The sequence below is a fragment of the Talpa occidentalis genome, unplaced genomic scaffold (genome assembly GCF_014898055.3).
Source record: "Talpa occidentalis isolate TD23 unplaced genomic scaffold, MPIMG_talOcc4v2.1 talOcc4.13, whole genome shotgun sequence".
NCBI classification, from domain to species: Eukaryota; Metazoa; Chordata; class Mammalia; order Eulipotyphla; family Talpidae; genus Talpa; species Talpa occidentalis.
Genome location: NW_023601322.1, coordinates 101,190,218 through 101,218,181, shown reverse-complemented (window position 1 = coordinate 101,218,181; position 27,964 = coordinate 101,190,218). Strand labels below are relative to the sequence as shown.

The following is a 27,964-nucleotide window of genomic DNA, read 5'->3' as shown; positions in this document are numbered from 1 at the left end:
CGGCTAACGTTTGTCCCTTCTCCCTGCCTGGAAAGCCGTCCTAGTTTTCCCGGCAGCAGTTCCCACCTGCAGGAAAGAGACCGGGGAGAAGGCGGGTCCCCCTCGGCCCGGCCAGCCTGGCCGAACTGGCGGGCGGCTCCCGAGGCCGCGGGGTATTTACCGTAACGTGCACACACCTGAAGGGAATCCGCCACCGAAGAATATGTTGAAGAGGTCTTCGGGGGTGATGTCGGCCTCGCAGCCCCGGTGGAAGTTGAAGCGCCCGTTGCTCTGGGGGCCGCACGCCTGCTCCTCGCTGCCCGTCAGGTCGTACTGCTTCCTTTTCTCGGGGTTGCTCAGAACAGCGTAAGCGTTGCCAATCTCTGCAAGAGCGACGGGCACGGGTTGGTATAAAAAGTGTTATGGGAGTAAAGACGGCCCGTTTGAATCCACCGTCACGCTGACAACAAACTGCCTCAGGCCACGTGTCAAATGGAAGCAGCACGGGCCTGGGGGCCGGCGTCCGATGTGGCCACCAGCTGCTCGTGCCGCGGCCCGGCCGCCACTCCCTGATGGCGCCGTCGAGCCTCTCCTGCCCCTGCCCGGTGCCGGCCCTGCCAGCCCTGCCCCACGGCCGCTCGCACACCCAGGACAGGGGGACCCCCTCCCGGGCGCTGAGCCCTACCTCACCCCCCACCGCCCGCGCCGCACGGCCACGCCCCGAAGCCCAGACGGTGCGACGCGGGCACCGCGGCCATGCGCAGGCCGTGAGGCACGGCCGGGCCACACCGGCACCTGCTTTGGGCACACCCCGGCCCGGGGTAGCTGCTCACGCTCGTCCTGAATCATTTACTCCTCGTGCAGCTGGGAGCTGCCTGAGGGAAGGGGCTGGTGTGTTTCCACTGCGGCGTCCCCACAGCCCCGGGACAGTCTGCTGCTGCCCTTCCTTCACTCGGGAGTCTGGTCCTCCTAGCTCACCTTCCACTGCCATGCTGGTACGAAGAATTCCATCTCCCGTCTCGCACGCCTGGGCCCAAAGCGGGTCATGGGGCGCTGGCGGCAAGCGGGCTGGTCGATGACCTGGCTGGGAAAGCTCGGCTCTCAGAGCAGGCCCTCCCCGGGCTCATCCTGGCGTCGCCGGCGGGCGCTGCAGACACGCTTGCTTCTTGACGGCTCCGTAAGGCTCTTGCAACATGGGCTGCTCTAAAAATACATCGGGGATCCCATGTGGTGGCTGCCATAGGTACCGTGCGCACAGATGCTCATTACGAGGCTGTTGCCACGAGGCTGCAGAGGACTCCGGAGCGTTCTCTCCTCGCAGGGCTTCTCAGTCGGGACTCGGCCGCTTCCGGTGCAGCGGGCCCGTGGTGTGGAAAGCCGAGTGGGTGGGCGATGGCCCGCAGCCTCCTGCAGGCTCGCAGTGACGGTCATCCAGAAACGCAGCCGCGACTTGGCGGTGCTCCGGGGGAAGCACACCCGGGACCAGACAGTGTCCTCCCCACACCACCGCCGACCCCAACACCTACACGCGGGCTCGGCTGCCGCTCTCTGCCAAGGAGACACTTGCAGTAAAAATGCCAGTTTTAGGACTGAGCCTCTCCTACGAGGCGGACTACCCGGGGTTTCACGACGCCGTCACTCTCTACACTGCCCGCATGGGGCAATGTCAGCCTCTGACCGAGGCTTGACTGTGAACAACTTCTGAGCAGGGAGCTATTTTATTTGTTATTTGTGAACTACCGTCACAACCCAGCGTCGTACGTGCCAGACAATGTCCTCTCTGTGCTGCGGCTGGAGTAGGTTCTACTCCTCGCTTTGCAAGCGCTCGTGCAGCTACACGGGACCATAATCAAGATTGTTTTGATTTCCTTGTAAGAATTAGCTTCAGATTTTATCTTGGTAAATTTCTTCCTCCATCTCATTTATTTCAGCAAAAGGTATCTTTCGCTTTATTTTTCTTCTATTGTTATTTTATTTTTATTGTTCTATAATTTTAAGTATTCTACTTTTCTTACGAGATGGTATATTGGCTTCTTTGCAACCTTCTAGTCTGGTCTACTTTATGATCCGGGGGGCCACTCCTGCTCTCTGGGGGCACGTCTCATGGCCTCGTTTGCCGTCGTGTCTCCAGCGTGTCTGCGCTGTTACCGAGAAGTGAGTGTCTTGTCGCACACACCAGCTGAGTCACTTTTTAATTCCCTCTGCCGCTGGCTTTCACGTGCAGCTGACGATATCTGCTGCCGCAGGGATGGGCTTCCCGGTCCCCCGTCAGCCTCCACTGATCACCCCCTGGCTGGAAGGAGTGGGGGGCTCATCACTGCTTCACTGAACCCCCATCATGGCTGTCTGTCTCCCGACTCTCCCCAGGCCCTCTCGGGACAGTGCCCGCGGGGAGCAGAGGGGGTGTCTGCACCTGCAGACAGGACGGGCCTTTCTCACCCCCCAAGAGGAGTGAAAGTCCCCGGTCCCTCTTTTCTCCCCTGTTCCCACCCCAGAGGGGGGATGAGGGTGCCCCACTGCAGGCCCAAGAAATTGGGGGCCAGGGTCCCTGTTCATCCTCTGCTGGTGGGGAGAAGAGGGGTGGCTTTTGTTTCAGTGTTTCTGTCTCACCAGGGTCTCCCTGCCCCGGTGTCTGGCTCTAGGGAGACACTTTCTTGGGGTGTCTGTACCCACTGGTGTTTCTGGGCTGTCTGCCTCTGCAGCACCCAGTCTGGGGTATAAAAAGCAAAACCAAACCCCAAGCCACTCACTGCCAGATGCTCTTGGAGCCCCAGATCCTGCGCTGCCCCTTTCTCTCTGCGCTCTCGGGGCCTTCTGGCCTTTGCCTAGTTTTGTATATAATATTCAGGGGCTCCGGTTCCACGTGACGTGAGAACAGGGGAAGGACACCTACTCCATCTTCCCGAGTGGACGACTTCGTGGGTTCTTCTTTCTCTCTGACATCGAAGTCGCACGGCGCTGTGACCCTGTCAGCTTTGCCTGGACCCTCTTCCTGCGCCTCTGTCCAAGACTCAGTCAAAGGCCTGAGTCGGCACCTTTGCTCTTCGAGGCAGTCTTCTGGGTGCAGCCATGGAACTGCCACATCGGATGCAGGTGACAGCATCTGGCCCACCAGAGTTGACCAAGGAAGGCCCGAACAGCTGACCCATGCGCATGTGATTGTGTCCAACAGGCACAGTCGCTGTTCAAGTAACCTCTGAGGGGCTCAGGCGTCTCTGAAGAGGATGCAGATGGTGGGTGGGGGGGTGCTTCCAAGATAACCCACGTCAGAGAGAAAGAAGGGGAACCGTTTCATTCAAATACTGTCAAAAAGTGTTTCCAGGGCCTCCCCGGTGGCGCAGCAGTTGAGCGCTGGGCTGTGGAGCTGCCCGCAGCCTCTGCAGTGCCGGTTCGATCCCCGGCCACCAGCGAGGGTCCCACATGGCGCGCAGACCTCTCCTGCTGCCCGCTGTTCTCCTCGACAGTGTACTTGGGTCCTTCTGCCTGCTCTGCTCCCCGCTCTGGCTCCGGTGAATTTTCTCGCCCTCTTGCACATCTGGCCTGTACCCCGGTTCTTGTAAAAATAAATAAACAATCTTTTAAAAAAAAGTGTTTCCATAGACAGTTAAGTGTCTCCCTTGCGCTGAATAAACCGCCGCTGCTCCGAGAACCACAGCCTGGGGTCAGAACACTCGCGGGCTCCTGGAGGGTCACGCGTCTGTCCTCCTGGGCAGCCTCTTCTATTTTTAAAGCTTTGCAAAACACACGGATGAAAATATCTCTTCTGTCTAATTGAGCTCCCAAAACCAATGACCACCTCTTTTTCTATACTTGGGGAAAATAAAGAGCAAGTGGTTTCCATCTTCTGTGAAAAGTATTTTTGTAATTACAGAGTGATCAGGCTATGCTTAACTTTCATACAAAGGGAGGAAAAAACTATAGCTTTGCTTAGAATAAACAAGTTTTATATTCCAGAACAGAAGTGAAGATGGATCAGTTAGAAATCAAGTGAGATGACCTGGAAGGAATGAAAGGGTCCGTGAGCCAACTGACGAAACCCGTCATTGTGGGGCGATGGGTTTCACTGAACGCCGCGAGCGTCTGTAAGGAACCAACGTTGCTCTCCAAGCATCTGTGGATTAGAAGTTGGCTTCTGCGTAGTTCCCATGCCACACAAGAAGGGCTCGTCCCCAGCTCTGGGTCTGACCCTCTTCGGGAGTCATAAAACCCACATTCCGGGTACCAGTAGCCTCCTCCGTCTTGAGCAACGTGTCTCCTCACGGATGGACTCTGCATGCTGGTGCTGGAGGTATGCTAGGCTCCTGGGTCTGCAGAGCTGCGCGAGCTGAAACACACCACAGGAAGCACAAGCGCTGTGTGGAGGAGCCGTGAGAGTCCAGCCTGGCGACGCCTGGCCACTACCTCTGCACGACGCGCCGCTGGCTGTAAAGGCGCTGCTGTCCTGAGACCCGAGGTGCTCACGAGAGCGACACGTTTCGTGGTGAAGGAAGCAGTTTAAGGTTCTTAACACTCGTGAAGACCCAAACAGAAATCGCCCCGCAGCTCACTGACAGGCAAGTGTCTCACAGCCAAAGTGTTTTTAGACATTTTAAAACCACCAAAATTTTTAAATTACAGGTTCCCCCTGTTAGGGGCAAAGGACGTCCCGCGCCAACTCCACACAGGCTCTGTGGACGCCACCCCCACTCCAGCACACTGGGAACGACAAACCCCACGATCCCCAAAGGGAAGGTGCGAGGCCCTAAGGGCGGCGTGAAGCAGTCATTTTCTCTGTTTGTAACAAAAGCCAGCCCCGCGAGTGGGGTCTGAGGCGCGTGGCCCACGCTCTCAGCCAGGTGGGTGTGGTCTCGGCGGAACAGGAAGGACGCATTTAAGAGCTTATCTCCCTCTTTTCTCCCCGAGTTGTGCATGTCCTCCTTTCTCTCTCCCTTGTAAAGAAGCCTCTTGTTAACCTCTGTGTGTGCCTGCAGGGTCAGTCCCCTCAAGCACACGGGTGAGGACCCCAGTCAGGTAAAGGCATGGTTGCCCCGCGACACCCCCACTACCTGAAAGTAGAGCGCTTCTACTTGGTATGGCTTGGGAGGTTAAGCTTGGCGTCTGGGAAAGCTCAAAGATTGTTCACCTTACATTAGTGGTAGTAGCGAGCCCAGACTCCCCAGGTTAGCTACAAGTTGCACGACACCGGAGCCTTCCTCTAATTCTGACAGCGGGGCAAGCTGGACATTATTTTAATTCCGTTCATGCTGGTTTAAGGAGACACCACCCGGCGCTCCTGTCACCAGCACCACTCGGGGCTGCGTTCATTGGGGTATGTTAATAACCCCCAAGTGCACCTGGCCTGGCTCGGGAAGTGAAACTGGCTCGGAAACAATTTTAACAGCATTTTGGGGAAAGAGCAATTGAGTGACAGTATCTTTTAGGAAACTTCACAAGCTGAGGCTCTCCTGTTGTTTCAAGGCCCCAGCATTTCAGCCCCAGGGCCTTGTCCTAGGAAGGAGATGTTAAGTATTCATGAATTGTAACAAAATAAAGAAGTTTAAAAAGTGCTCGGTGACAAGTGTTTTTAAAATTGGAAAAAATAAAGCTACAGTAAGATAGAGAAAGAACAGGAAGTGAATGGTAAGCAAGGGGGAAAATCCTTCTTACAAAGAACACAATCACATTGGTTAGAATCACACATAAAAGGCAACAGAGTTAGCAGAAATGCAAGGACGCTGGGCAGACAGCAATCCCAGGGAATATCCCATTTCAAGGTGTTCCAACATCTTAAACTGGCAACCACGACATTTTGCTCTTAGTTCACTCAGAAGCGGATGGTGAGATACCCGAGGCTCCTGCATAACCCCACATGACTCAGGCTGGAAAAGTCACTTAGACTTTGTCAAACTGGCAAATCGTTACTGGGAAGCTCAAGGGCATTTGTTCTACTTTTGGGTTAACAGGTTCATAGTGACGTTTTGCAGGATTTGAGGGCCCTTGCTGATGCGGGTTCTAAAGGCACTCGCCAGACTGCAGGCAGAATTTCATCATCTGAAATACCGCAAAGTGGACTCTAAAAAGAGCTTAGAAAAATGGCTATAAAAGGTTTACTTTACTTTTAAAAGCATCTGTTGCTCCAGGTGCGTGGTTTTTGTCTGGATGAAACTTCAAAGCAAGCTTTCTATAAGCTTTTTTCAAATCTTCATCACCAGCATCTTTGGTAACTCCAAGCACTTCATAGTAATTTTTACATTTGTTTATGCTGCGAACAAGAAAGGACATTATAATGTAAATTTCAAGGAAGAACTTCACTAATAGCTCTACTTTCTTATTTATTAGAGTAATAGAAAAACCGTCCATGTGTTTTTCTCTCCATAGCAAAGGACACTCCTCCCATGAAGGCCCATTTCTTCATTCTCTGCCAACCACAGCCTGTTCCCCCAACCTCGTCCCCGGCTAAGGAGGGGTGGCTGTGAGGAGCCCCTTGTGCAATTCGTCACACTACAGAGAAGCAAAGCCAAGCCCATCCCAGCCATGGATGAAGACCACACACACCCCGAGACCGACACAGGGTGGGGACAGTTGGACCGTGCTCACAAATGTGAGCAGTGTGCCACACCTCGCCAGTGTGCCACAGCTGAGGGTACAGTGACGGCCTCCCAACGGCTGTTTACACGTAACAGGGATCTGACCAAAAAATTCTGCTAAAAAGAAGTCATCTGCGGGGCCTCCCTGGGGGCGCAGGGGTTAAGACTCAGCACTGGGAAGCTGTCCGCAGCCTCTGCAGCATGAGTTCGGTCCCCAGCCGGGAAGCTGACCCACATGGCGCAGCAGACCTCTCCTGTCTCCCCGCTGCTCCCCTCAGCAGTGGATTTCAGTGGATCTGCCTGTTCTGCTCCCTGCTCTGTCTCTGGTGAATCCTCTCACCCCGACCCCACACCTCTGGCCTGTACCCCAGCTCTTGTGTGCATAAATGAATAAATCTTAAAAAAAAAAAAAAAAAGAATTCATCTGTGCCAGCTCTCCGAGAAGGTAAGATCTCGTGATGAAACACAGCCCGGGACTCAAGAGTTTTCCTCACACCTCATTTTCATTATGATGAGCATGTTCTGCAGCATCACCTGCGTTTATGGCCCAAAAGATGTAGCAGATTTAAGATCAGAGTCTTCAAAGCATCCCAGGGAAAGAAATGCCCTCACAGTCACGCTCTGGGACGCCACGTTCGCCGCGCCCTAGAGGGCCCCTCCGTGACAATGCCCGCGCGTTTCAGGGAGCACTTCGTGACTGGGTGTGTTTGCACACCTGAGCCCTGAGCACAGAGGCAGTGACAGGCACACGGGTCGGAGGCAGAACTATTCCCCGGCGGCAACAAAAGCGCAAAGATGGACTCAAGGGTTCCAAAGGAGCAGGCCGGGCCTTTCTGCCCACGGAACCGGCCGTCACGGTGCCGTGCGGGAGACGGGTTCTCGAGGGGTTCCCGGGCTAAAGCCACCCACATCTGCTTTTACAATGGAAACGTCGTCGTTTGTTACAAGAGCAAGAGGGACAGAAAGAAGGGGGCTACGACTACGGGCATTTTCTTACAGTCAAGGAAAGGGAAACCCGGCACGCGGTCCGCGTGGTTCTGGTCACGGGGCGGGCGTCCTGCGGCGGACGCTGCACCAGCGCGAAGGGCAGCCCACGGGCCTCGGAGGCACGCGCTGCTCGCACAGGTGGGAAAGGCAGGGACGTCCCTCCTCGGCGGGACCCCGCCCCAGCACATTCTCCCTGCGCGGGACTCTCGCCCGCCCTGCACAAGCCCCTGGGGAGGCCAGCAGGCCCCGGACCTCGGTGACGGGCGGGCTGGGGGCACACGCTCCGGGCCGAGCTCCCGGGACACTCCCCACCTGGCTCCCCGCGCCGGCTGAGCGCCGGCCGCTGGCGCGTCCTCTGCCCCACGCTGCGGTCGCGGCTCTTCCTCCAGCCCCGGCTGCGGCCCGCTTCCCACAGACGGCTCTGGACTGGAGACCCAGATCTTCTCCGGCCACAGGTTAACGGGAAAGAAATGGAGAAGAAGAATCCAGGCCCTGTCCAGGAGGAAACAGGGCAGCAGGCACCGGGCCGGCTCCGGGCCCCTCTGCAGGCCACGCGGGGGGCCGGCGTCTCGCCAGCTTCTCAAAAAGCAATTCGGCCGATTCCCCACACAGGCTGGTGCTGAGGGAGACACCCGCCTGACTGGCCAAGTTTAGCACAGCGATTTCCTTGCTTTTACTCCAAGCCAAATCCTACATTCAAGTCCCCATGATGCCAGCCACTTCACTGGGGACCGACGGACGTCAGGACGCTGCGGTTGAGGATTCCCCACGGTTCTCGCCAACTTTTAAATAAAATATATAAGGGCTTTTCACAAATGAGATGTTGACAACTGGTTCAAACGAGCCCATCGCCGTGTCCCGGGCGTGCTCCGCCGCGCTCCGGCGGCCGACGACAGGCAGGGCCTGGGCCACGGGCCTGCGTGCTCTGGGCCGCACCCGCCGGCCGTCGCGGAGCCGGCGCTCCCTTACGCAACCGAGGCGCTGTGTTGCACGCCTGTCCCCGCTGAGCCACACTGCCGCTGCTGGCACGACCGCGCCCGCCAACGGGCGAGCCTGCCTCCTGCAGAAGGTCCCCCGTGTGCAGGGGAAGCAGAAAACAACACGCGCGGCTGCCGCGCCGGGAGCAGCACACGCGGGCGCTGAAGCAGGAGCCCGGCCCGGCCCCCGGGCGAGGTGGGGTGTTCTGAAGAACCTAGGGCCCCACTCAGGAGGGTTCCAATCACATTTAGTCCCCAGAAGAAAAACCAACCACACCTACTGAATAAAAAAGGCAGAACTAACCTATTGACCAAAGACTCTGTCTTTCCACACCGGCAATGACCTCCGCGTCATTCTCCCGCCGCTGACAATTCCTGGTCTCAGGCCCGCGCGGCCCTCGATGCAGACCCGCAGCCCCGGCGCCCCCACGGCCTTCCCTCCAGCGCCGACCCTTCTGGAACTTCCCATCTCACTGGCTCCCTCTCAACCTCAGGAGACAACGTGCTCCGCACCACCACAGGGCACAGGGGCCAGTGGACAGAACGCATGGCCTACTGACCCCGCTTCCACACTTCCCCTTCCCCGAGCGCCCCCAGCCCAAATGTGGAAACTGAGGCAGCAAAGCACTGCCCTCCTGGCTCTGCCACCCGCGGCCAGGGCAGAGGTCATGAGGGAAGGAAGGACGGTAGGAAGGAGAACCCCGATTCGGGCGCCCCTGCTCTCGGCGACTCTCGGCTGCGCTCGGGTTCCCGAGCAACTGGCCGGTGATGCTACGGCCTTTCTAAACCACTCACAAAATACTCTAAATGAAAGCACACGTAGACCAATTCACTGACATCTCTCACTGAGAGCACGTTCTCCCGGTGGAGTGACTTCTACAAGAAAACAGTTTGTTCCAGGACAGGCGTGGTTTCCTGGAAGACACCTTAGCACGGTGCTGGAGCAAAGCTTTTTCTTACAGAAATTCAAAAGCAGGTCTCTCGCCTAGCTACGGTCTCACTCAGCCAGCCCAACACTAGAGGGGTGAAGCGACAGCACCTGCACCCCAAAGCACCCCCCGGCATCCATGCTGTGTGACCCAGTCACTCACGACCAGTCACTCACTCCACGCCCCTTGCTGTCATCACACTTAGCTAAGATGTTACAATCAAGCTTTGGCATTCAAATATATAAGGAAAGAAGCAAAATATAAATATAATCATATTTAATTTAAAGTAACTTCCATTCCAGGATCTGGGCCCCTTCCATGTATGCGGGTAAACATGCTACTAGTAAATGGTCACATAAAACACAAAATAACATCATTTCAGTTCCAAATTGTGGGAAGAAGGAGAAACGAACTTACAGAGTAAGCCTGGAGAGGAAAGAGTGAGCAAAGCAGCAGGATTTGGAAGGAGCGATGAGACACGGGAGAGAGAGAGGCTGCCTCGGCGCCCTCCGCGTCCCCCGGCTGGCGCACCGACTGCAGTCCTCGGGCCAGGCGCGTGACCCGACGCACCTGACACAGCTCAGAGGCGCCATCTTCACACTCTGGATTCCGAGGGGGCAAAGTCCAGAGACAGCTTCCTAAGTGACAGCGGCCAAGCACTCTGCGCTAGTGTTCCACAGCCAGAGGCTCCTTCCTTAGTCTTCACACTAGTAAAGCCAGCTCTGCCAAACCCGCGCGCCACCTCTCAACTCTGCCTCATGCTTCTGCTTCAAGGAAACGTGTATAATGAGGCAAAAACAAAAACACAGATGCAGAATAACCAGTCAGGAGAACTTTAAAAGGAGGCCGAGTGGTGTCTGCGTATACATGATGGCCGCAGGGCCGCGAGTAGGGGACCACCCTTCACCGACATAGGAGGAGAATGCGATCACCACCCGCGACCTTCCTCTCTTGAAATTTCCCTTTCATATATAGATGAGACAGAACAATTCTTCACACTCTTTCAATATTGTCATCAAAACACTGAGCGGTGTGAAAAAGCAAATTTTTTTTTTCTGAAAAAAAATAGCTGCAAGTAACAGCTCTGTGATTGACTGTTACTTTAAATGATGGAACCGCCCGAAAGCTGATACTTTGCAGGGCCTCCCTGGTGGCGCAAGGAGTTAAGCACCGCACTATGAAGCTGTCCGCAGCCTCTGCAGCACGAGTTCAATCCCCGGCCAGGGAGCTACCCACATGGCGCAGCAGACCTCTCCCGTCTCCCTGCTGCTCCCCTCGGCAGTGTATTTCAGTGGATCTGCCTGTGCTGCTCCCCGCTCTGTCTCTGGTGAATCCTTTCACCCCCACACCTGTGGCCTGCACCCCAGCTCTTGTATGCATAAGTAAATAAATCTTCAAAAAAAAAAGGTGATAGTTTGCAGAGTGACTTTGCAGACATCAAGTGTATCAAGTGTGAGGCACCCACTGTGCAGTCCCCTGACATCCCTGCTTGTTAGTAACCCGACAGCTCAGCATTGCATCAGTCTCCGTTACGGTGGAGACGCGTGGCGCGTCGTTCCTACCTGAGCACTCCGTCCACCTGGTCTTTGGTGTAGCCTTTTCCGCCCTCACCGCGCCCAGACGTGCCGTCCGGGGTGCCGCTGGGCTTGCTTGGGTCCACGCCGCCTGAGGGCTTGCGGCAGTGAGGCCCACTCCCAGCCGTGCTTCCATTTTTCATAATTATTTCCAACAGAGCTGCAGACAGACAGAGAAAACACACCGGGTCTGTTTACAACACGGCACATACACATGCTTTTGAAAAGAAAACTGTAAAACTGGCAAATTAAAAACCTTATTCTCCAAAATGATTCACCATGGGGTCTTTTTAAATAGCAAGCATTCCCTCCGATGCTTCACAGTTTACAAACCACACACTCCATTTAGACGTAGAATACTGAAAGCCTTAAAGCCAATAACTCAAAATTAGTATCGCTCAATTACTTATGACATCCTTTTATTTGTCACATCATGATGTAACTGCAGAATACCTAAGAAGGAGAGTCTTTAAAAGAGTGAATGAGATTATCTACAAAGAAACATAAACCAGACTTTCATTCATTTCTCAAGAGCAACAAAAGACACTGGAATAATACCCTCAAAGTGCTCCGGGAGAACAACTGTTCACTTGAGTTGCAGTAATTTTCTAGAAAGTACACAAGAAGCCACTTCAGGGGGAAACCACTGATGGTTTTCCCAGAGGACACCATACCACATATACATCAGGCAGAGAGAAAATGCACCCGCACAGGGGGAGACCCACAAGGGAATGGTGAGCAGACTGTGACTCTGTGGCCAGAGGCGCCCAACTCTGAGTCTACAAATCACTGACAGTTACATCCAGGATTCGCTCTGAAATAGCACGGAGGCAGGAACGGCAAATACGAGAGTGTAACAAGATGATCCATATATATTGATAATTGTTAAAGAAGGGAGGGTGACAGGAATTGATTATATTATTCTCTCTCCTGCTGTGTAAGCTTGAAGCTCCCAAAGTAATTGAAAACTGAACACAGAAAGTTACCAGAACTAAAAGGGAATAAAGCAGAGAAATCCATTTCATTGTAGGAGATCTGAACTTATTTCCACTAATAACCGACATCAGGAAGCTTAAAAGGCCACTAAAACAAACTATACCCACATCTAATTTATCAAATTTGATGTGAAAGGTATAACGACATCATAGCCAACAACTGGTGAATATTCATTCCTTACAGGAACACCAGGGATAAAAAAGACTCCATCATAGCTAGACTCTAAGCTTATCCTCTTCAAGCCTCGGGAATTTAGTATTACATATAGCACAGTCTAGGAACACAATGTATTTTAAGTGAGAACTCAATTAGAAAAAGATAACTAGAAAAATCACAAATAGGTTGCAAAGGGGAAAAAAGAACTCATTCATCAAAGAGAAAATCATAATGAACAAGGAAACAAATGAAAGAGAACATAGCACGTTCCAGAACTTGTGGGATAGCAAAGGGTCCCACATGCCAGGGGGGAATTTGCTCCGACTTCACACCATACACAGAAGTTATCTCACAGAGGAGCTAAAAAGGAACTTCTCCAAAGAGGAAATGCAAATGGCCAACAGGCATATGAAAAAATGTTCACCATCACTTGTCATCAGGGAAATGCAAATCAAAACTACCATGAGATACCATCTCACACCAGTGAGAAGGGCACATATTAAAAAAACAAGCAACAACAAATGTTGGCGAGGGTGTGGAGAAAAAGGAACTCTCCTGCACTGCTGGTGGGAGTGCAAACTGGTCCAACCACTATGGAGAGCTGTGTGGAGATTTCTGGACCTACTAAACATAGAGCTTCCATAGGATCCAGCAATTCCACTCCTAGGTATTTACCCAAAGGACACAGAAACATCCATTCCAAAGAGCACCTGCACCCCTATGTTTACAGCAGCACTGTTTATAATAGCTAAGCTATGGAAGCAACCCAAATGCCCAAAAATAGATGACTGGATCAAGAAGATGTGGTACATCTACACCATGGAATATTACTCAGCAATCAAAAAAGACAAACACATGCAGTTTGCAGCAACATGGATGGCGCTGGAAGGGATCATGCTCAGCGAAATAAGCCAAAATGAAAAAGAAAAATACCGGATGGTCTCACTCATAGCAGGAATCTAGAAAACCTAAATAAGGGACCCGGAAAAAGACTAATTATAATAAAGTAAAAATCAAAATCAACAAGCAACTATAAACGAGAGACACGGGGGGGGGGGTAGGGGAGGAGGGATTAGTGTCAAAATAAGGGGGGGGGAATTGCATGGGGACTATAACCAAGACGAAAATGCATATATTGTGCAAAAATGAAAAATGATGTAAAAAATACATATTAAAAACAAAAGTTAGGGGCCTCCCCTAGTGGCGCAGCAGTTGAGCGCTGGGTTGGGAAGCTGCCTGCGGCCTCTGCAGCGCTGATTCAATCCCCGGCCTCCGGTGAAGGTCCCACATGGCGCGCAGACCTCTCCTGCCACCCGCTGCTCCCCTCAGCAGTGTCCTTCGGTCCTTCTGCCTGCTCTGCTCCCCGCTCTGGCTCTGGTGGATTCTCCCACCCTCCCGCGCTTCTGACTGTGCCCAGTGCTTGTATAGATAAATAAAATAAATCTTAAAAAAAAAAGTTAGCTCAAAAACAGATCACTCACCTATATGTAAAAGCAGTAACCATAAAGCTCTTGAAGACTCTATAGGGTTAAACCTCCGTGATCTTGATTTGCACAAAACATTCTTAAATATGACAACAAAAGCACAAGTAACACAAGGAAAAAAAAAAGAAATGGAACTTTGTCAAAACTCAAATCTCTGGCCCTTTGAAGAAGACAATCATTAATATTATCATCAATAAAGTAAAAAAAAAAAAAAAAAAAAACACACCAAAAAACCACCGAAGTGAGAGACTATTTACAAGTGACCAGCTGAACGAGAAATACATATCTCCAGAATGTATAAAGAACTCTTACAATTCAATAATAAAAAGACCCCCAAAACTCAGTTGAAACATAGGCTGAGGACCTGCAGAGACACTTTCCAAGTCAGACGAACAAATGACCAGCAAGCAGCGCAGCGTTGCTCCGTGCCACAGCCATCGGGGCTGAGCTAACCCCACAGAGAGAAGCACTTCACGCCTACTAGGATGACCTAATGAAAAAGACGGATGATAGAAGGTATTGGGAAGGATGTGGAGAAACGGGAACCCTCACACACAGCTGGTGGGGGTGAAAGGGTGACATCACTTCCTGGGGCGCTCGCTGTAAAAGATGAAATAGCTACCATGTGACCCCACCATCCCATTCCTGGGTACAAACCCAAGAGAAATGGAAACACCCGTCTACAAAAGCTGGCCCTCAAATCTTCCTAACATAATTCTTAATTTAACAACACAGTGGAAGCAATCCAAGAGTCCATTAACTAACGACTAGGTTAATAAATAAGATGTGGTATTTCCATGATGGAACTGTTATTTGACCATAAAAAGAAATGAGGTACTGACATCTACTACCAAATGGATGAACCTTAAAGACACGTGAAATGAAACAGCCAGTCACAAAAGGCCACGCGCCGCATGATTCGATGTATATGAAATGCACCGACTAGGAAATCTACAGGAACAGAAAGTAAATTGTTGTTCTCAAGGGTCAGTGGGGAGAAAGAGCAGAATGGAAGAGAAATGAGTGTCTGCTAATGAGAACGGGGTTTCTTTGTGAGGGAAAGTAAATGTCCTACAATGAATTCCTGCAATGGCTGCATAACTCTCGGAATATAAAGGCACCAGTGAACAGTACGCTTTAAATGAATGAATTGTACGTCCAACAAATTAAATCTCGGGAAGGCTGTGTCGTCTGTGTGTGCGTGCGCACACATCCCTGCAGTGCATTCGGCAAATTTATAAACACGTATGTATTTATTATTTATATTACATACACAAATACATATGTCTCTCTCTATATGCAAATACAGAGAAGACATATATGAGAGTATCTTTCTACGATGTCTTTCCCCTACCTGATGCATTCAAGGGGTGATCAAAGACATAGAAATTCAGTTTGTGTAATGACCCACTTGCAGAGGCACAGGAAGACTCCTGACAGCAATCTGTTAGTTATTAACACGATAACTAAAGCACGTACTATGTAGTCAATTTTTAACTGAAGTTTAGTCCCCTAATGCAATCACAAGGCTAACTCTGAGCCTGCATGGGAGTAGGCACTGGCTCACAGCTTTCAACTGTGAGAATTTCTGTGGGAATCCCAGAAGACTTGCAGAAGTTTAACTTTTAATCTCTGAAAACTCCCTTATGCAATCAGAGTGTTTAGAAAAATCAAAGCCTCATGCTCAAAATTCTAAACACGAGGTGAGGTGAGTCATCGAGAGCTGCGAGTTCTGTGCGGGTGCTCCCGACCATGTGTGAGGAAGCAGAGGGCAGTCACAGGCACACACAGACGACAGAACACACAGTCCCAAAGAAACCTGCAAGTCCTCTCACAGCAGGAAACAAGGATGAAGGTGTGTCAAAAGGGAATGTGTCTGGGTCATCACAGCAGCCTGTGAGCAGAGAGGGCCACAATGAGGCCTTCGGGGCAACGATCACTCCAGTTACCACAAGCTCGCAAATGCATTAGTCAAAGCTCTCCTCTGAAATAAAGCCACACCGAGGAGAAGCCGCTGGGAATACAGCCTAAGCTGAAAAGAACTGGAGCAATAAAAAAAAAAGAGAAAGTCCAAATACAGCGGGGGGTGGGGGGGGGGTAGGGGGAAGGGCCCTGCATAGCAAGACGACAAACTTCACACGTTCCACTGACTAGAGAAGGGTCGCTGTGATTTATTTTAAGGTGAATCCTTTATCTGTTGAGGTAATACCGGTTTACAGTGCTGTGTATGGTTTAGGTGTATACAGGTGGACACCTTTTCAGAAATAGGTTACCACACTACACCCACCCACACAGCAGCTACAGTACCCCAAGGATTGCTGCGTATTTTAAAAGCCTAACTAATTTCATGGAGAGCAAGTAAAGGAAAACAATAAAAGTGAGATTTGGTACCAAATTATTATAAGAAAGAGATCAGGACTAAATGTCTGAAGATAATGAAAGCATAACACAAAGACTTGCTAACAAAAGAAATAAATGTGACAATTGACTATATTTCAAAACAAGCTGGAGAAACCTTTCATTATACGTCATGTGAAAGAACAACATAAATTAGAACAGCCCCAAAAATTATCCCTCCAGAGCTTAGATGATAAAATTAGGAAAAAATAAGAAATATAAGAAAAATGTCCATTCAGAAAAGAACACTAAGCCAGAAGAAACAAAATATTAAGAAAGATAACCAGAAAAAAAGCGCAAATAATGCCTTCATTGAAAGAGAATATAAGGAGAGGAAAAATTTTTAAAAGACGAAAAATTAGAAAGAAAGTGGCCAGTATTTGAGAGTTAAAGATCTAACATACATATAATAGGAGCACTGATGAAAAGAAACAAAGCAAGAGAAGAAAACCAATATAAGAATGACAAAACTTCTGTCCTTAACAAAACCCTAAAAGTATATAATGAAAAGGCAAGTCACATCCCTGAGAATATTGACCCAGAATAACCAATATTGACCCAGTAAAACTAACTGGGCATGCAGGTGAAAGGGTTAAATGATTTAGGCAGGAAAGAGAATTACGTTGTTCCACTACTGCCCATCAGCCCTGCCTGCACGAAACCGCAGAATAACCTATCTAGCTGTCCCTAGCAAGAACTGTACACCAGGGACCGACTATCTCCCGCTGACCGCAAGCAGTAAGACTTCTAGAAGACGTGATCTCACCATTCTCAAGGTTAGGCAGCACAGCTGCCACATGGCAGCCCTTCTAGAAATCTAGAGCACAAGGCTCAGGATCCCCAGATAATGGGATACAGTGACATCAGCACTGAAGGTGAGCGTTCAATGCTGAGTGACCGTAGAAATAAGACTGTACGGTGACTAAGACAAAGCACAGAGTGTGTCTTCATCGTACATCTAACACAGATATTTTAATATTTTAAAAATATTTTAAATTATATTTTCAATATTTCCATTATTTTAAATATTTTAGTAATTTTTAATATTTTAACATTAAAAGTATTTTTAATTTGTAGCCTTCCCGCCTTTCCTTTTACTTGAAAGAAAACTATTGGTCTTCTGCTTCCTTCCCTTGCTTTTGGCAGCTGAGGTGTCTGGACAAGGTGGAGGTCAGAGCCTGAACATGGCCAAGTGAACAGGGGTCGAACTAGGGGGGTCAAGGAAGCTGTTCATTATGTAGGCGGGGAAGTCAACAGGAACAGGGGAGACAACCGAGCTTCTCAGCGGCAGAGAATCAGACATGGAAGTGGAGGCTGACGCGCGGCCCGGCCTGCCGAGGGAGGCGCAAGGGGTTCAGCACCGCACTAGGAAGCAATCCGCAGCCTCTGCAGCACGAGTTCCATCCTCTCACACACGCCAGCATTCATGTGGGCTACACTGCTCTAGACTGTGCCTGCCCCCCAAGCACGCACCCCCGGACACAGACAAGCATTCAGGGTTCACACTTAGGCTGGTTCTGCTCCCCAGGAGAGCCGGGCCAGGGAGCTCAGGGGCAATGAGCGTGCCCGGAGTTTGTGCCTTAGTTGCTAAGTACCATTCACTCCCCACTGAAAAAATCAGGGCTGCTTGCAGAAACCCAGAAGATCCGTCTGTTCTGCTCCCCACCCTGTCTCTGGTGGAGCCTCTCACCCCCCGCGCCTCTGGCCTGCACCCCAGCTCTTGTGTGCATACATAAATAATTTAGCGCAGAGTCAACAGAAAGTGGGACTGATTTTTTTTTTGCCAGCAAGTAAGGAAGCTCAAAGGATGAGGCCAAGTGACAGCCTCTGGGGATCCTGCTGATTCAACCCGACAGCCTGCACGGGAGAGCCGCGCGGGAGGCCCCGGTCGGGGCGGCAGTCCCGGGCCCACGCGGGCCGCACCGGCACTCTGTGGGGGGAGCGGAGGGGTTTGTCTGGCAACTAACAGAACGTACTTTCTTAATTTATTTAAAAAAACACGCGGCCACGTGGTCACCAGCCCCACATCCCTCCCGCTCCCCTCTCTCCTCGGGCGGCCGGCTCTGCTGCTGTCTGGCCGTCCATCACCCGCCTCCCGGTTCCACCTGGGCCTGACAGCATCCCACGCTTGTCTTGCTCCTTAGGGCTCTTTCGCTCCGCACCACCCCGCCGGGCCCCCCCCGTGTTGCTTGGACAGCAGGGGGCACCTGTGTCTCGTGGCCACTCTTCCCACCGCGCGCCGCACCTGCTGTGCCTGTGGCTGGCCTGCCTCGGGGCCACGGGCAGTGGTGTCACGCGCCAGGCGCGTGCAGCTGGTCAAGCTCTGGTTTCCTAGTTTCCAGAAAGATGCCCAGAGCAGGATGGCTGGGTCGGATGCTAGTTCTAGCTGTAGTTTCTGGGGACGCTCCGCGCTGTTTTCCAAAATGCTGCACCACGTCACAGGCCCAACAGTGCCAACGGGCCCCCTTTCTCCACACCTCAGCTGCACTCGCTGTGACCCGTCTTCCTGATGGAGCCCTTCTCACCGCGCTCTCAGGTGGGTTCTGCTCTGCATTTCCCTAAGAGTAAGATTAGACTCGAGCCATGTCTCCACGTGCCTCTTGGCCAGCTGTTCCTCGGTGGGGAAGTGTCTGCTCAGGTTCTCTGACAGTGTTTGTTGGCGGAGGGGTGTGAGCTCTTTATATCTACTTTGGCTATTAATCCATTGTTCTGCATGTGGCTCCTGCACAGCTCCTGGCACAGAGACTGCAGAATCAGTGCATGTGTGTTGAATAAATAATGCCCCATTTTATAGATGAGGAAATGGAGGCTGACAAAGTTAGTTATACATGCAAGTGTGCACCACTATGAAATTAAGGTTCAAAACCAAATTCAGAATTTTATCTTCAACTATAATGCCCGAAGGAGTGTGGCTACTGGCTGTAACCTGAAAACACGTTTGTAACACTTGTAAGTTGGTCCTAGCAAAATCACTGTTCCAAACATATATTTTATACTCAGCAGTAAATTTTAATTAAGTCAGAAACAGAAAGAGAAGGGAATGATCTAAAAAGGAATGAAAGGGTCATACTCCAGACGCGTAATGACAACTTAAAAAGCTTTCTTTTACATTTTAAGTGAGACAAAAAGGGACAGAACTTCAATTTCTTCCTTAGACTTAAATTTTAAAATAAAATTTAAGAAAGTCTACACATACCTCTCTCATGGGGAAAAAATTGAAAGAGGAGTCTTTAGTTGCTACCGTGCAGGTAGAGACAGCAAATGATACGTGAGTAATCCGCGCATTAAAGCAGACACAGACTGGCCTGTGCGGAAGGGTTAGGCAGACTGTTCCTCAAATGACTACGGCATTCTTAAAGCAACAGAAATGCTGTTCTGAGAAAAAAAACAAAACAAAACGTAGGTTTCAAATTCCCCCTTCTGGGGCCTCCCTGGTGGTGCAAGGGGTTAAGCACCGCACTATGAAGCAATCCAATCCGCAGCCAGGGAGCCACCCACATGGTGTGCAGACCTCAGCCCGCTGCTCCCCTCAGCAGTGCATTTCAGTCAGTCTGCCTGTTCTGTTCCCCACTCTGTCTCTGGTGAATCCTCTCACCCTCTTCATCTCTGACCTGTACCCCAGCTCTTGTATAAATAAATAAATAAATCTTTAAAAAAGAAAAAAACAAATTCCCCCTTCCCCTCTTAGCCTGAAATTATTAACCAACAGTGTAAAAAGCATTAAAATGGTGAGATTAGATCCCTCTGTGATAGTTCAAAATACATCAATAATCCAATAAACATACCGCTTAAGAAACAAAAATGTGGGGCCTCCCTGGTGCTCTAGGGGTTAAGTCTCAGCGCTATCACCACAAAGGCCTAAGTTCAAGTTCCTTCCCCAGCCAGGGAGTGACCCACAGGGCGTGGCAGACCTCTCCTGTCTCCCTGCGGCTACCCTCTGCAGTGGGTTTCAGGAGATCCGCCTGTTCTGGTCCCCACTTTGTCTCTAGGGAATCCTCTCACCCCCTGCACCTCTGGCCTGCACCCCAGTTCTAGTATGTACAAATAAAACTAAAAAAAAAAAAAAAAAAAAAAAAAAAAAAAAAAACCCACAAAAATGTAATCTACTTTCAGCCTACTGACACTTCCCCCAGAATATTTATATTCTCTATGCAGTAGTTAATTCATATATATCAATCCTTTCAAACCCAGATGCACAGTATGGGAATATCTGAAAGATGTAAAAATCAATTCACTAGAGGGCCACTGTCCTGAGCGGTAAAAGAGTATTCTCAACTAAAAACATAGAAAGCAACAATGTCCTAGATCCATTTAAAGGTCAAGGTTTTTTTCAAGAAAAACTTCTGCCAAATTTTAAAGTGTTTTATCAGACGTTTCATCTCACAAGAATAAAATGTAAACACGACAGAAATCCTAGAATTCAGTCTCACACTTTCCTGTTCACTGAAAAACAGAAATCCAAATGCAGTGTTTTCTTTTACCTACCTAAGAATAAGACCACATCCAGAGTCTGACGAATGAATGAACGAACCCATTCAGTCAAAACCGAGTATAAAAGTTTGGAAGTTGTCTAGAATAAAATCCGGGGTCCAAATTTAAATTGTCATGTTAACCGACAGCTTCTATCTCCTTCCACCCTCACTATGTCATCAGGAGCTCCTACAAATGTTCCCGATCTCCCTCTCCCCACAATTCTTAAATTATTCCAATCCACATTTTCAGAGAACATTCTAAAAAAATACACACTGCCAAGCATTTGCACACGCTCTACTGCCACTCCCGCTCCCATCCACTCTGCGATGAAATCCTCCTTTTATACACGGCTGCGCCGGGAAAGACCCCGAGCACCTCACCCCGGCACAAAGCCGTCAGAAGCCGGGCGGGCGGGCGGCCTCGCGGCTGCGGCTCCCCCGGCTCGCAGAACCCTGCCCGGCTCTTTCCAGTGTTTTCGTAAATTTTCCTGTTAATGCGTTTAGCAGCAACACCCGCGCTGTACTTCGATGTCTGATCGTCTCATACAAGCTGTGGTATGAAGAGAGGCAGGTGACAAGCTTTAGGAAATTCGAAGCGCCTCACGCCATAAAACGGACATGGCGGCACCGAAGGAACGGGCGCTCCCGGGGCGCCTTCCGCGCGTTCCCGCCTCTAACGCGGCGGGCGCGGAGCAGGCCCTCGACTCCCAGCCACGGCTTCCGGGACGCGCTCTGGGAAGCAGGGAGAGCGAAAGCAGAAAACAGAGGAACGGGCACCTCATCAGGTTAAAAGCCTTTCCGTGCCAGAGGGTGCCGTCAACGCGGGACCACAGCCCGCAGGAGGGGAGAGCCGCGCGCTCTGCGCCTCCCTGGTGAGGCGGCGCCCTGAGCGCAGCGCCCTGAAGCTGCCCGCAGCCTCCGCAGCGCAGGTTCGATTCCCGGCCGGCCGAGGAGGGCAACACAGGGCGCGCAGACCCCTCCTGCCGCGCGCGGCCCCCCCAGCGGCGGCCTTCGGTCCCTCCGCCTGCTCCGCTCACGCTCTGGCTCCGGGGATCCTCTCGCCCTCCCGCGCCGCTGGCCTGTGCCCCGGCTCTTGTATAAATAAAAAATCTTTAAAAAAAAAAAACAAAAAACTGCAAATTGCGTATGGGATAAGGGACTCGCAGCCGGAATATAGACAGACTCGGGCAAATCAAAACCCAAAAATAAATGAACGGACGCTCGGCCGGGGAGAGCGCGGCCGCGGCCAGCGCCCGAGGAGAGGCCCCCGCCCCGCCGACCGCGAGGGAAACGCACGTGAGAGCCGCACGCGGGCCCCGCCTCGCGCCCGTGCGGGCGGCCCAGGCCGGGAGAGGCAGGAGCAGCGGCGGCCGCGGGGGCCTGGAGCCCCACAGCGGCGGCGGCGGCGGCGGGACCCCGCCAGGGGCCGGCGGCGCGTCCCGGGCACACGCGGCGGCGCCGGGGACGGGGCCTCCGGGACGGCCGCGCCCCCGCGTCCCCGGCGCCGGCCCCAAGGCGCCCCGGGCGTCCCCGCGGGGCGGGGCGGGGCGGCTCTGTCCGCGCGGGGGAGCATCTCGCGGCCGTGGAAGGCGCGCCCGCCGGGCCGCGCCACGGGCTCCCCTCCCTGAGGCGCCGGCGGCTGAGGGCGGCTGAGGGCGGCGGGGCGCGGGCGGCGCCCCCAGCGCGAGGCCCCCGCAGGCCCGGCCCCGCTCGTTCCCGCCACACCGGGGCGGAACAGGCCCCCGCCCCCCCTCAGGCCGCGGCCGGGGTCGCCGGGAGACGCGGCCTCGGGCTCGGCCGCCCTGCGGGAGGCGCCTGCCCCGGCTCTGCCGCTCCCGCGCGACCTCGGCCGGGCCTCTCGCCGGCCGCCCCGAGCCCCGGCCGCAGCCCCCCGCGGGCGCCTCCACGGCCGGCTGCCCCCGCGCGGCGCCTGCGCTCGGGGCCCGGCCGCCAGCCCGGGCTCGGCGGGCGCCGCTCACGGGGACCCGGCACGGGGGGACCCGACACGGGGGGACCCGGCGCAGGCGCCCCGAGCAGCGCCGGCAGCGCCCGTCCCGCCTCCCCGGGCCTCACGCGGTGCGGGCGGGCGGGGGGCGCAGCCGCGCGGCGGGAACCAGCCCGCCGGGAAGGCCGCGCGAGCCCCCGCGGGGACGGCCGGACGCCGGGGGCCCTCGCGGCGGGCGGGCGGGCGCGGGGCTCCGGGGCCGCGGGCAGGCCGGGGTGGGCGGGGCCGCGCGGGGGCGCCCCTGGGGTCCCCGGGCCGCGCTGCTGCCTCCCGGGCCCGGGGTCAGGTCGCGGGGCCGTGCGGGGAAGCCCCTCCCGGGCTCCGGGGTACGTGGCGACGCGCCACCCCCGGGCTCGGGGTCTCAGCCGGGGCGCCTGGGGACGCTCCTCCCGGTGGTGCCGGGGGCGCGGGAGGATCGGCCCGGGGCCCCGGGGGCGACGCTGCGACGGGGGCGGGGAACGGGGCGGCCGCAGGGGGGACTCGGGGTGCCGGCCGGGAGTCGCGAGGCCCGAGCGCCGGGTTGGGCCGGGCCGGGCCGGGCGGGCGGCTCACCGCGGGCGGCGGGCAGCGGGTAGAGCTTCTGAGCCTTGTGCAGGAAGCGCTGGGCCTTGGCGCGGTCCCCGGCGTCCAGGGCCTCGCGGGCGATCCGCACGCACTTCTCCGCCTCGTCCCGGTTCCCCTCCATGGCCTGCGCGTCCCCGACTGCCGGCGGCGCGGGGCGCGGGGCGCGGCCGGCCGGGCGGGCGGGGCGCGGGCGGGCGCGGGGAGCCGGGCCGGGCGCCTGAGCCCGCAGCCCCGCCTCCGCCGACTCTCCGCCCCGCGCCCGCCCCCGCCGGCCGCGTCCCCGGGCCCGCGCGCCCGCCCGCCCCGCGGCCGCAGGTGGCGCCGCCGGCGCAGGTGTCCCAGCGCCCCCCGCCCCCCGGCCCGGGTCGCCGCGGCGGCCGCCGGCTTCCCCCGAGCACCCTCCCCGGCTCCCGAGGCCGCCCCGCACCGGGAGCCGCCGCGCTCCGACCTCGCCCCGCCCCGCCCCGCCCCATCGGGCCGCGGCCCCGGCCTGGCGGCGCCGTCGCCCCAACTTAGTTCTGCCAAATCTGGACTCGTCCGGAAGCCGGCGTCCCCCGCCCCGCTCGACGCGGCCGCGAGGGGCCGGTTCCGCCCCGGCCCCCTCCCCGCCCCGGCCCGCCCCGCGCGGCGCCGGCGGCTTCGCGACCCGGGAGCGCGCGCGGCGCCTGAGCCGCGGGGCCGGCGGGGCTCCGGGCGGGCTGGCCTCCCCCGCGGGCCGGAGCCGGACGCCGAGAAAGACACGCGGCGCGGGGACGTGACCTTTATTGAGCGCCCGCCGCGCAGGGCGGTGCAGACCCGGCCGGACCCGCGCGCCTCCGGCCGGCGGCAACCCAGCGGCTTCTTAAAAACAGTCCACGCGCCGCGCCCGGCCGCGCCGGCTTCCCTGAAGCCACAGTGCGCGCGGGGCCGGCGGGGCAGTCCGCGGGGCTCCAAGCGCCGGGCCGGGCGGCGCCGCAGCGCGCGGCGTCCTCTACACGGTCTTCTGCTGGCCCTTCTTGCCGATCAGGGACTTGTGGATGTGCGGGATCACGCCTGCGGGGGACAGCGTGAGCGCGCGGCCCGCGCCCCCGGGCCCTCCCCGGCCCCCCGGCCCGCGCCCCCGGCCCCGGCCCGCGCACCCCCGCCGGCGATCGTGGCCTTGATGAGCGAGTCCAGCTCCTCGTCGCCGCGGATGGCGAGCTGCAGGTGGCGCGGCGTGATGCGCTTCACCTTCAGGTCCTTGGACGCGTTCCCCGCCAGCTCCAGCACCTGCGGGGCACCCGGACGCTGCAGCCCCGCCCCCGGCCCCGGCCCCGGCCCCCGCGCCCCCGCGCACGCACCTCGGCGGTGAGGTACTCCAGGATGGCCGCGCTGTACACGGCGGCCGTGGCGCCCACGCGGCCGTGGCTCGTGGTCCGGGACTTGAGGTGCCGGTGGATGCGGCCCACCGGGAACTTCCTCGGCGAGACGGCGCGTGAGGGGCGCCCCCGCGCCCCGGCCCCCCCGCCCCCGCCCGCCGCGCGCGCTGACCTGCAGGCCGGCCCTCTGCGAGCGGGAAACCGCCTTTGTCTTGGCCTTTCCGGAGTCCTTCCCGGCCTTGCCGCCAGCCTGCGGGCGGGGGCCGGGGCGGGCCGGGCGGCGGCGCGTCAGGCGGGACCCGGCCCCCGCCCCCCGCCGCCGCCGCCGCGCGCCCCCGCCCGCCGCCCGCCCGCCCGCCGCCCGCCAACCGCCGCGCGCCCCGCCCCGCCCGCCGCCCGCGCCGCCGCCGCCGCCCGCCGCCGCCCGCCGCCCGCCTCACCATGTCGAGCCGCCGCCGCACACACGCGAGCACAGAAAGGGCCGGTCGCGCCGCGGAGCCCGCCGCCCACTCGTCCGCGCACGGCGATTCAAACTGCGCCGTCTCCCGCCTTCCCCGCGCGCTTTATACCGCAGAATGTTCCCTCATCCGGGCACCCGGCGGCTCGGCCCACCAATGGCCGCCGCCCGCCCTCGGGACGCGTCCTTGCGCGCTCCTCCAATGGGCAGGCGGGGACGGGGCCGGGGGGGCGGGCGCTTCGCGGCTCGAGCCGCGATTGGGCCGCGGCTCGGCGGTGGGGGCGGGGGTGGGAACGCGGAGAGGAAGGGCAGCGCGGCGGGAGGGGGAGGCGGAGCGCGCGCTGGCGGCGGGAGCGCGCAGCCCGGGTCACGTGTCTGGGGGCGGGGCCGGTGCGGGGCTCGCGAGAGCTCTGCCCGTCGCGCGCGCGTCGACGCCGCGGCCGGCACGCCCCGCCCCCCGGGCCCCGCGCGCCCCGCCCCCCGGCCCGCGCGCCCCGCCCCCCGGCCCCGCGCGCCCCGCCCCCCGGCCCCGCGCGCCCCGCCCCCGGCCCCGCCCCCCGGCCCCGCCAGGTCCTCGCGCCCCTCGTGCACCCCTCTGGGGCTTCGCCGGCGTCCGCGGCGACCTCTCCGCGGCGGCGGGTCCTGGGGCGCGTGGGGGCTGCGCCCCGGGAATGCGGGTCGCCCCGCGTGGTCCCCACAGAGCGGCGCCGGCGCCTCCCCGCGCCCCGCGCCGGGCCGGGTCCGGGGGAGCGCGCGCAGCGGGCGGCGGCCGCGGGGGGCGGCGGGGAGGGTTCCGCGGCCCCCGCTCCTCAGAGGCGCCCCCAGGCGGCTGCCGCGGCCGGGCCCGGGGCGCGGTTTCCCGCCCGCCGCGCGGGGGTTCCGGGGGCGCCCGGGCGCTGACGCGAGGGCCCCGCCCGGCCGGCCCCGGCGCGTCCACGCCGCTGGACACGGGGGCTTCGGCCCGGCTCGGGGACCGCCGCGGCGGGGGTCCCGGGCTCCGCCCCCTCCCCCGGGGCCCGTCCCGCCGCCCGCGCCTGGGGCTCCGGGCCCTGTTCCAAAAAGAGGCGGCGCGGCCCCCGCCCCCCGCCCGCGCTCCCGGCGGCGACCCCACGCCCCCCGGCGCCCGGCCCCGACGGCGGATCCCGCTCGCGCCCGGCCCCGCTCCCCGCAGTGGGGGCGGGTCCCCCGGCCGCGTGTCCGCAGCGCGTCTCCGGGGCGCGGGCGGCGCCGGGCCGGCCCCCCCAGCCCCTCGTCGACGCTCGTCCTGGAATCGGAGGCGACGTCGACGCCCCCGGGGACCCCAGCGCCGCGCCCCGCGGCCGCCGCCGGTGCTGCTCCGCCCGGACGCCCGCGCGAGGCGAGCCGCGGCCCCTGGGGCCTCCGGGAAGAGCGCGGGGCGGTCCCGCAGCCGGCTCGGGCTCAGCGCGTCGGCCTCCCGCGCCCTCGCGAGCAGAGCGGAGCCGCGCGGGCGCCTCCGAGCGCAGCGGCCTGGACGGCGCGCCGGGCGGGCTCCCCCAACACCGTCAGAGGCCGAGGGGACCCGGGCGCCGGCCTGTGCCGCCCACGGACCCTCCCGCGGCCCCGCGGCTCCGGGCGAGGCCGCCCCACCGGACAGGGGCGCCGGGGCGGACGCGGGGTGCTGGCGGGCGGGCTCCGGGGCCCCCGTGAGCACCAACGCGGCGCGGCGCCCCCCCCGTGCTGAGGACCGAGCCCGCCCCGGCCCGCCCCCGCGGACACGCAGCCCCTCCGCGCGGGTCGGGAGCGCCGGCCTCCGCCGTCCACGCCAGCCCCGCGCCGGCGGGAAGGCCGGCCGCAGAGCAGGGCCCGTCCCCCGCGCAGCACCCCTCGCCCTTCCAGGCCGAGCGTCCTCGGGATCTTTATAGATTTGCTCTTTTAATTGAAAAATGCTTATTGTCATCCTTCGTCACCCGCTATCGAGCCTTCCCACGGGCCGGCGGGCGAGGCAGGGTCTCTGCGCGGGTGGCACCTTCCCGCCAGGTCCCCCGGCCGACGCGGCGTCTGGAGACTCTGATCCCCGCGGCCGCGCGGACGCCCGAAGCCCTGTGGCGCCGCCGCCGGGCTCTGAGGCGATGCGGAGACGTCGCTGCGGACACCTCCCGCGTTCCTAGCGTGTTGCCGCCTTGCCGGGAGCCCGGGCTGCTGGACAGGAGGCGAGAACCCTGCACGAGCATGGCCCACGCTCACCCCAAAACGCGAGTGGAGGGGCGCTGTCCCAGACGAGGGCTGCCGGTCTCCAGGGAGAGGAGAGCCGGCCGGCGGCCCGCGGGCAGGCAGGGCCGCGCCAGGCTGCTGGGAGCCGCTGGGAGCCGCTGGGAGCCGGGCGCCGGCCGCGGGTGCTCGTTCGCGCGGGGCTCACGCGGAACGAACACTGGAATGAGCTTCTCGTCAGCGGACCCCACGGGTGCGCCGTGACGGCCCGCGCGCCATGGACGCCGACCTGGCACGCCCGTGGCCGGCACAGAGCCAGCGGCGGCCGCGGGGTTTTGCAGAGTCGTGTTCAATGCGGGAGGGAGGCGGCCGTGGACGGCGGGCGGGGGGGGGGGCGCGGGAGGCGGCGCTGGGGGCCGCTCAGCAGAGATCCTGCTGGCACCCCAGGCCTGGCTCCCTCAAGAGAACTCCCCGCGCGCGGCGGGCCCTTCGGTCGTCAGGGCGGAAGCGTAGCCGGCGTGGAAACGACCTTGCAGCGAGGGGCCCAAGAAGAGGGGCAGGCACAGCCTCCAGACGTGTCCTCGGCAGAGGCGCGCCCTCCGTGTCCCCGTTTCTTGCTGACTGGAATGCGGGCCGCTGTTCGCTGGGCGCTGCCATGGGCTCGGGAACACGGGGGATGCTGAGGGGCCAGGGGCAGGTCTTTGCTAAGAGGGAGCTTCAGCCCGGCCCTGGAGCTCTCAGAACTTTTTGCTTTTTTTTTTTGGCCTCTCCCAAAGGTCTGTCAGTTGCCGCTGAACCGGATCTTCTATTCCAGAAAATCAGCCGCGTCAGTGCTTGGGAGAAGACAGCAGACTCACCCCAAGGAAGTGAGACGCCCATTCACATTTCTGAGAGGGCGAGTGCAGAGTTCCCCAC

General features: G+C 57.8%; 2 protein-coding genes across 8 annotated transcripts in view; both read right to left on the bottom strand.

Moving 5' to 3' along the window:
- Positions 1–23,209, bottom strand: part of DNAJB14 (DnaJ heat shock protein family (Hsp40) member B14) — a 33,290-nt gene extending 10,081 nt beyond the window's left edge. For 2 of the 7 annotated variants that reach the window (XR_008551580.1, XM_054694615.1), the window contains exons 1-4: positions 23,075–23,209; positions 11,001–11,172; positions 6,075–6,220; positions 177–362 (exon numbers count right to left, since the gene is read on the bottom strand). Coding sequence is in view for 6 of the 7 variants with exons in the window: in XM_054694615.1 (XP_054550590.1) it covers positions 177–362; positions 6,075–6,220; positions 11,001–11,172; positions 23,075–23,207 (637 nt within the window). In the remaining variant the exon portion in view is untranslated. Of the gene's footprint in view, positions 1–176; positions 363–6,074; positions 6,221–11,000; positions 11,173–13,645; positions 13,852–18,290; positions 18,779–19,241; positions 21,397–23,074 lie in introns of those variants that run through there. The other 5 variants (XM_054694617.1, XM_054694616.1, XM_054694618.1 and 2 more) reach the window with 5 other exon arrangements.
- A 630-nt stretch (positions 23,210–23,839) lies between these two features.
- LOC119242778 (histone H2A.Z) lies at positions 23,840–24,991 on the bottom strand. The gene is made up of 5 exons (XM_037508268.2): positions 24,864–24,991; positions 24,596–24,673; positions 24,406–24,519; positions 24,205–24,334; positions 23,840–24,118 (listed from the first exon to the last, which is right to left on the bottom strand). The coding sequence occupies exons 1-5, from the start codon at positions 24,864–24,866 to the stop codon at positions 24,057–24,059; spliced, it is 387 nt and encodes a 128-aa protein (XP_037364165.1). The 5' UTR covers positions 24,867–24,991; the 3' UTR covers positions 23,840–24,056.
- Between the last annotated feature and the right edge of the window lie 2,973 nt (positions 24,992–27,964).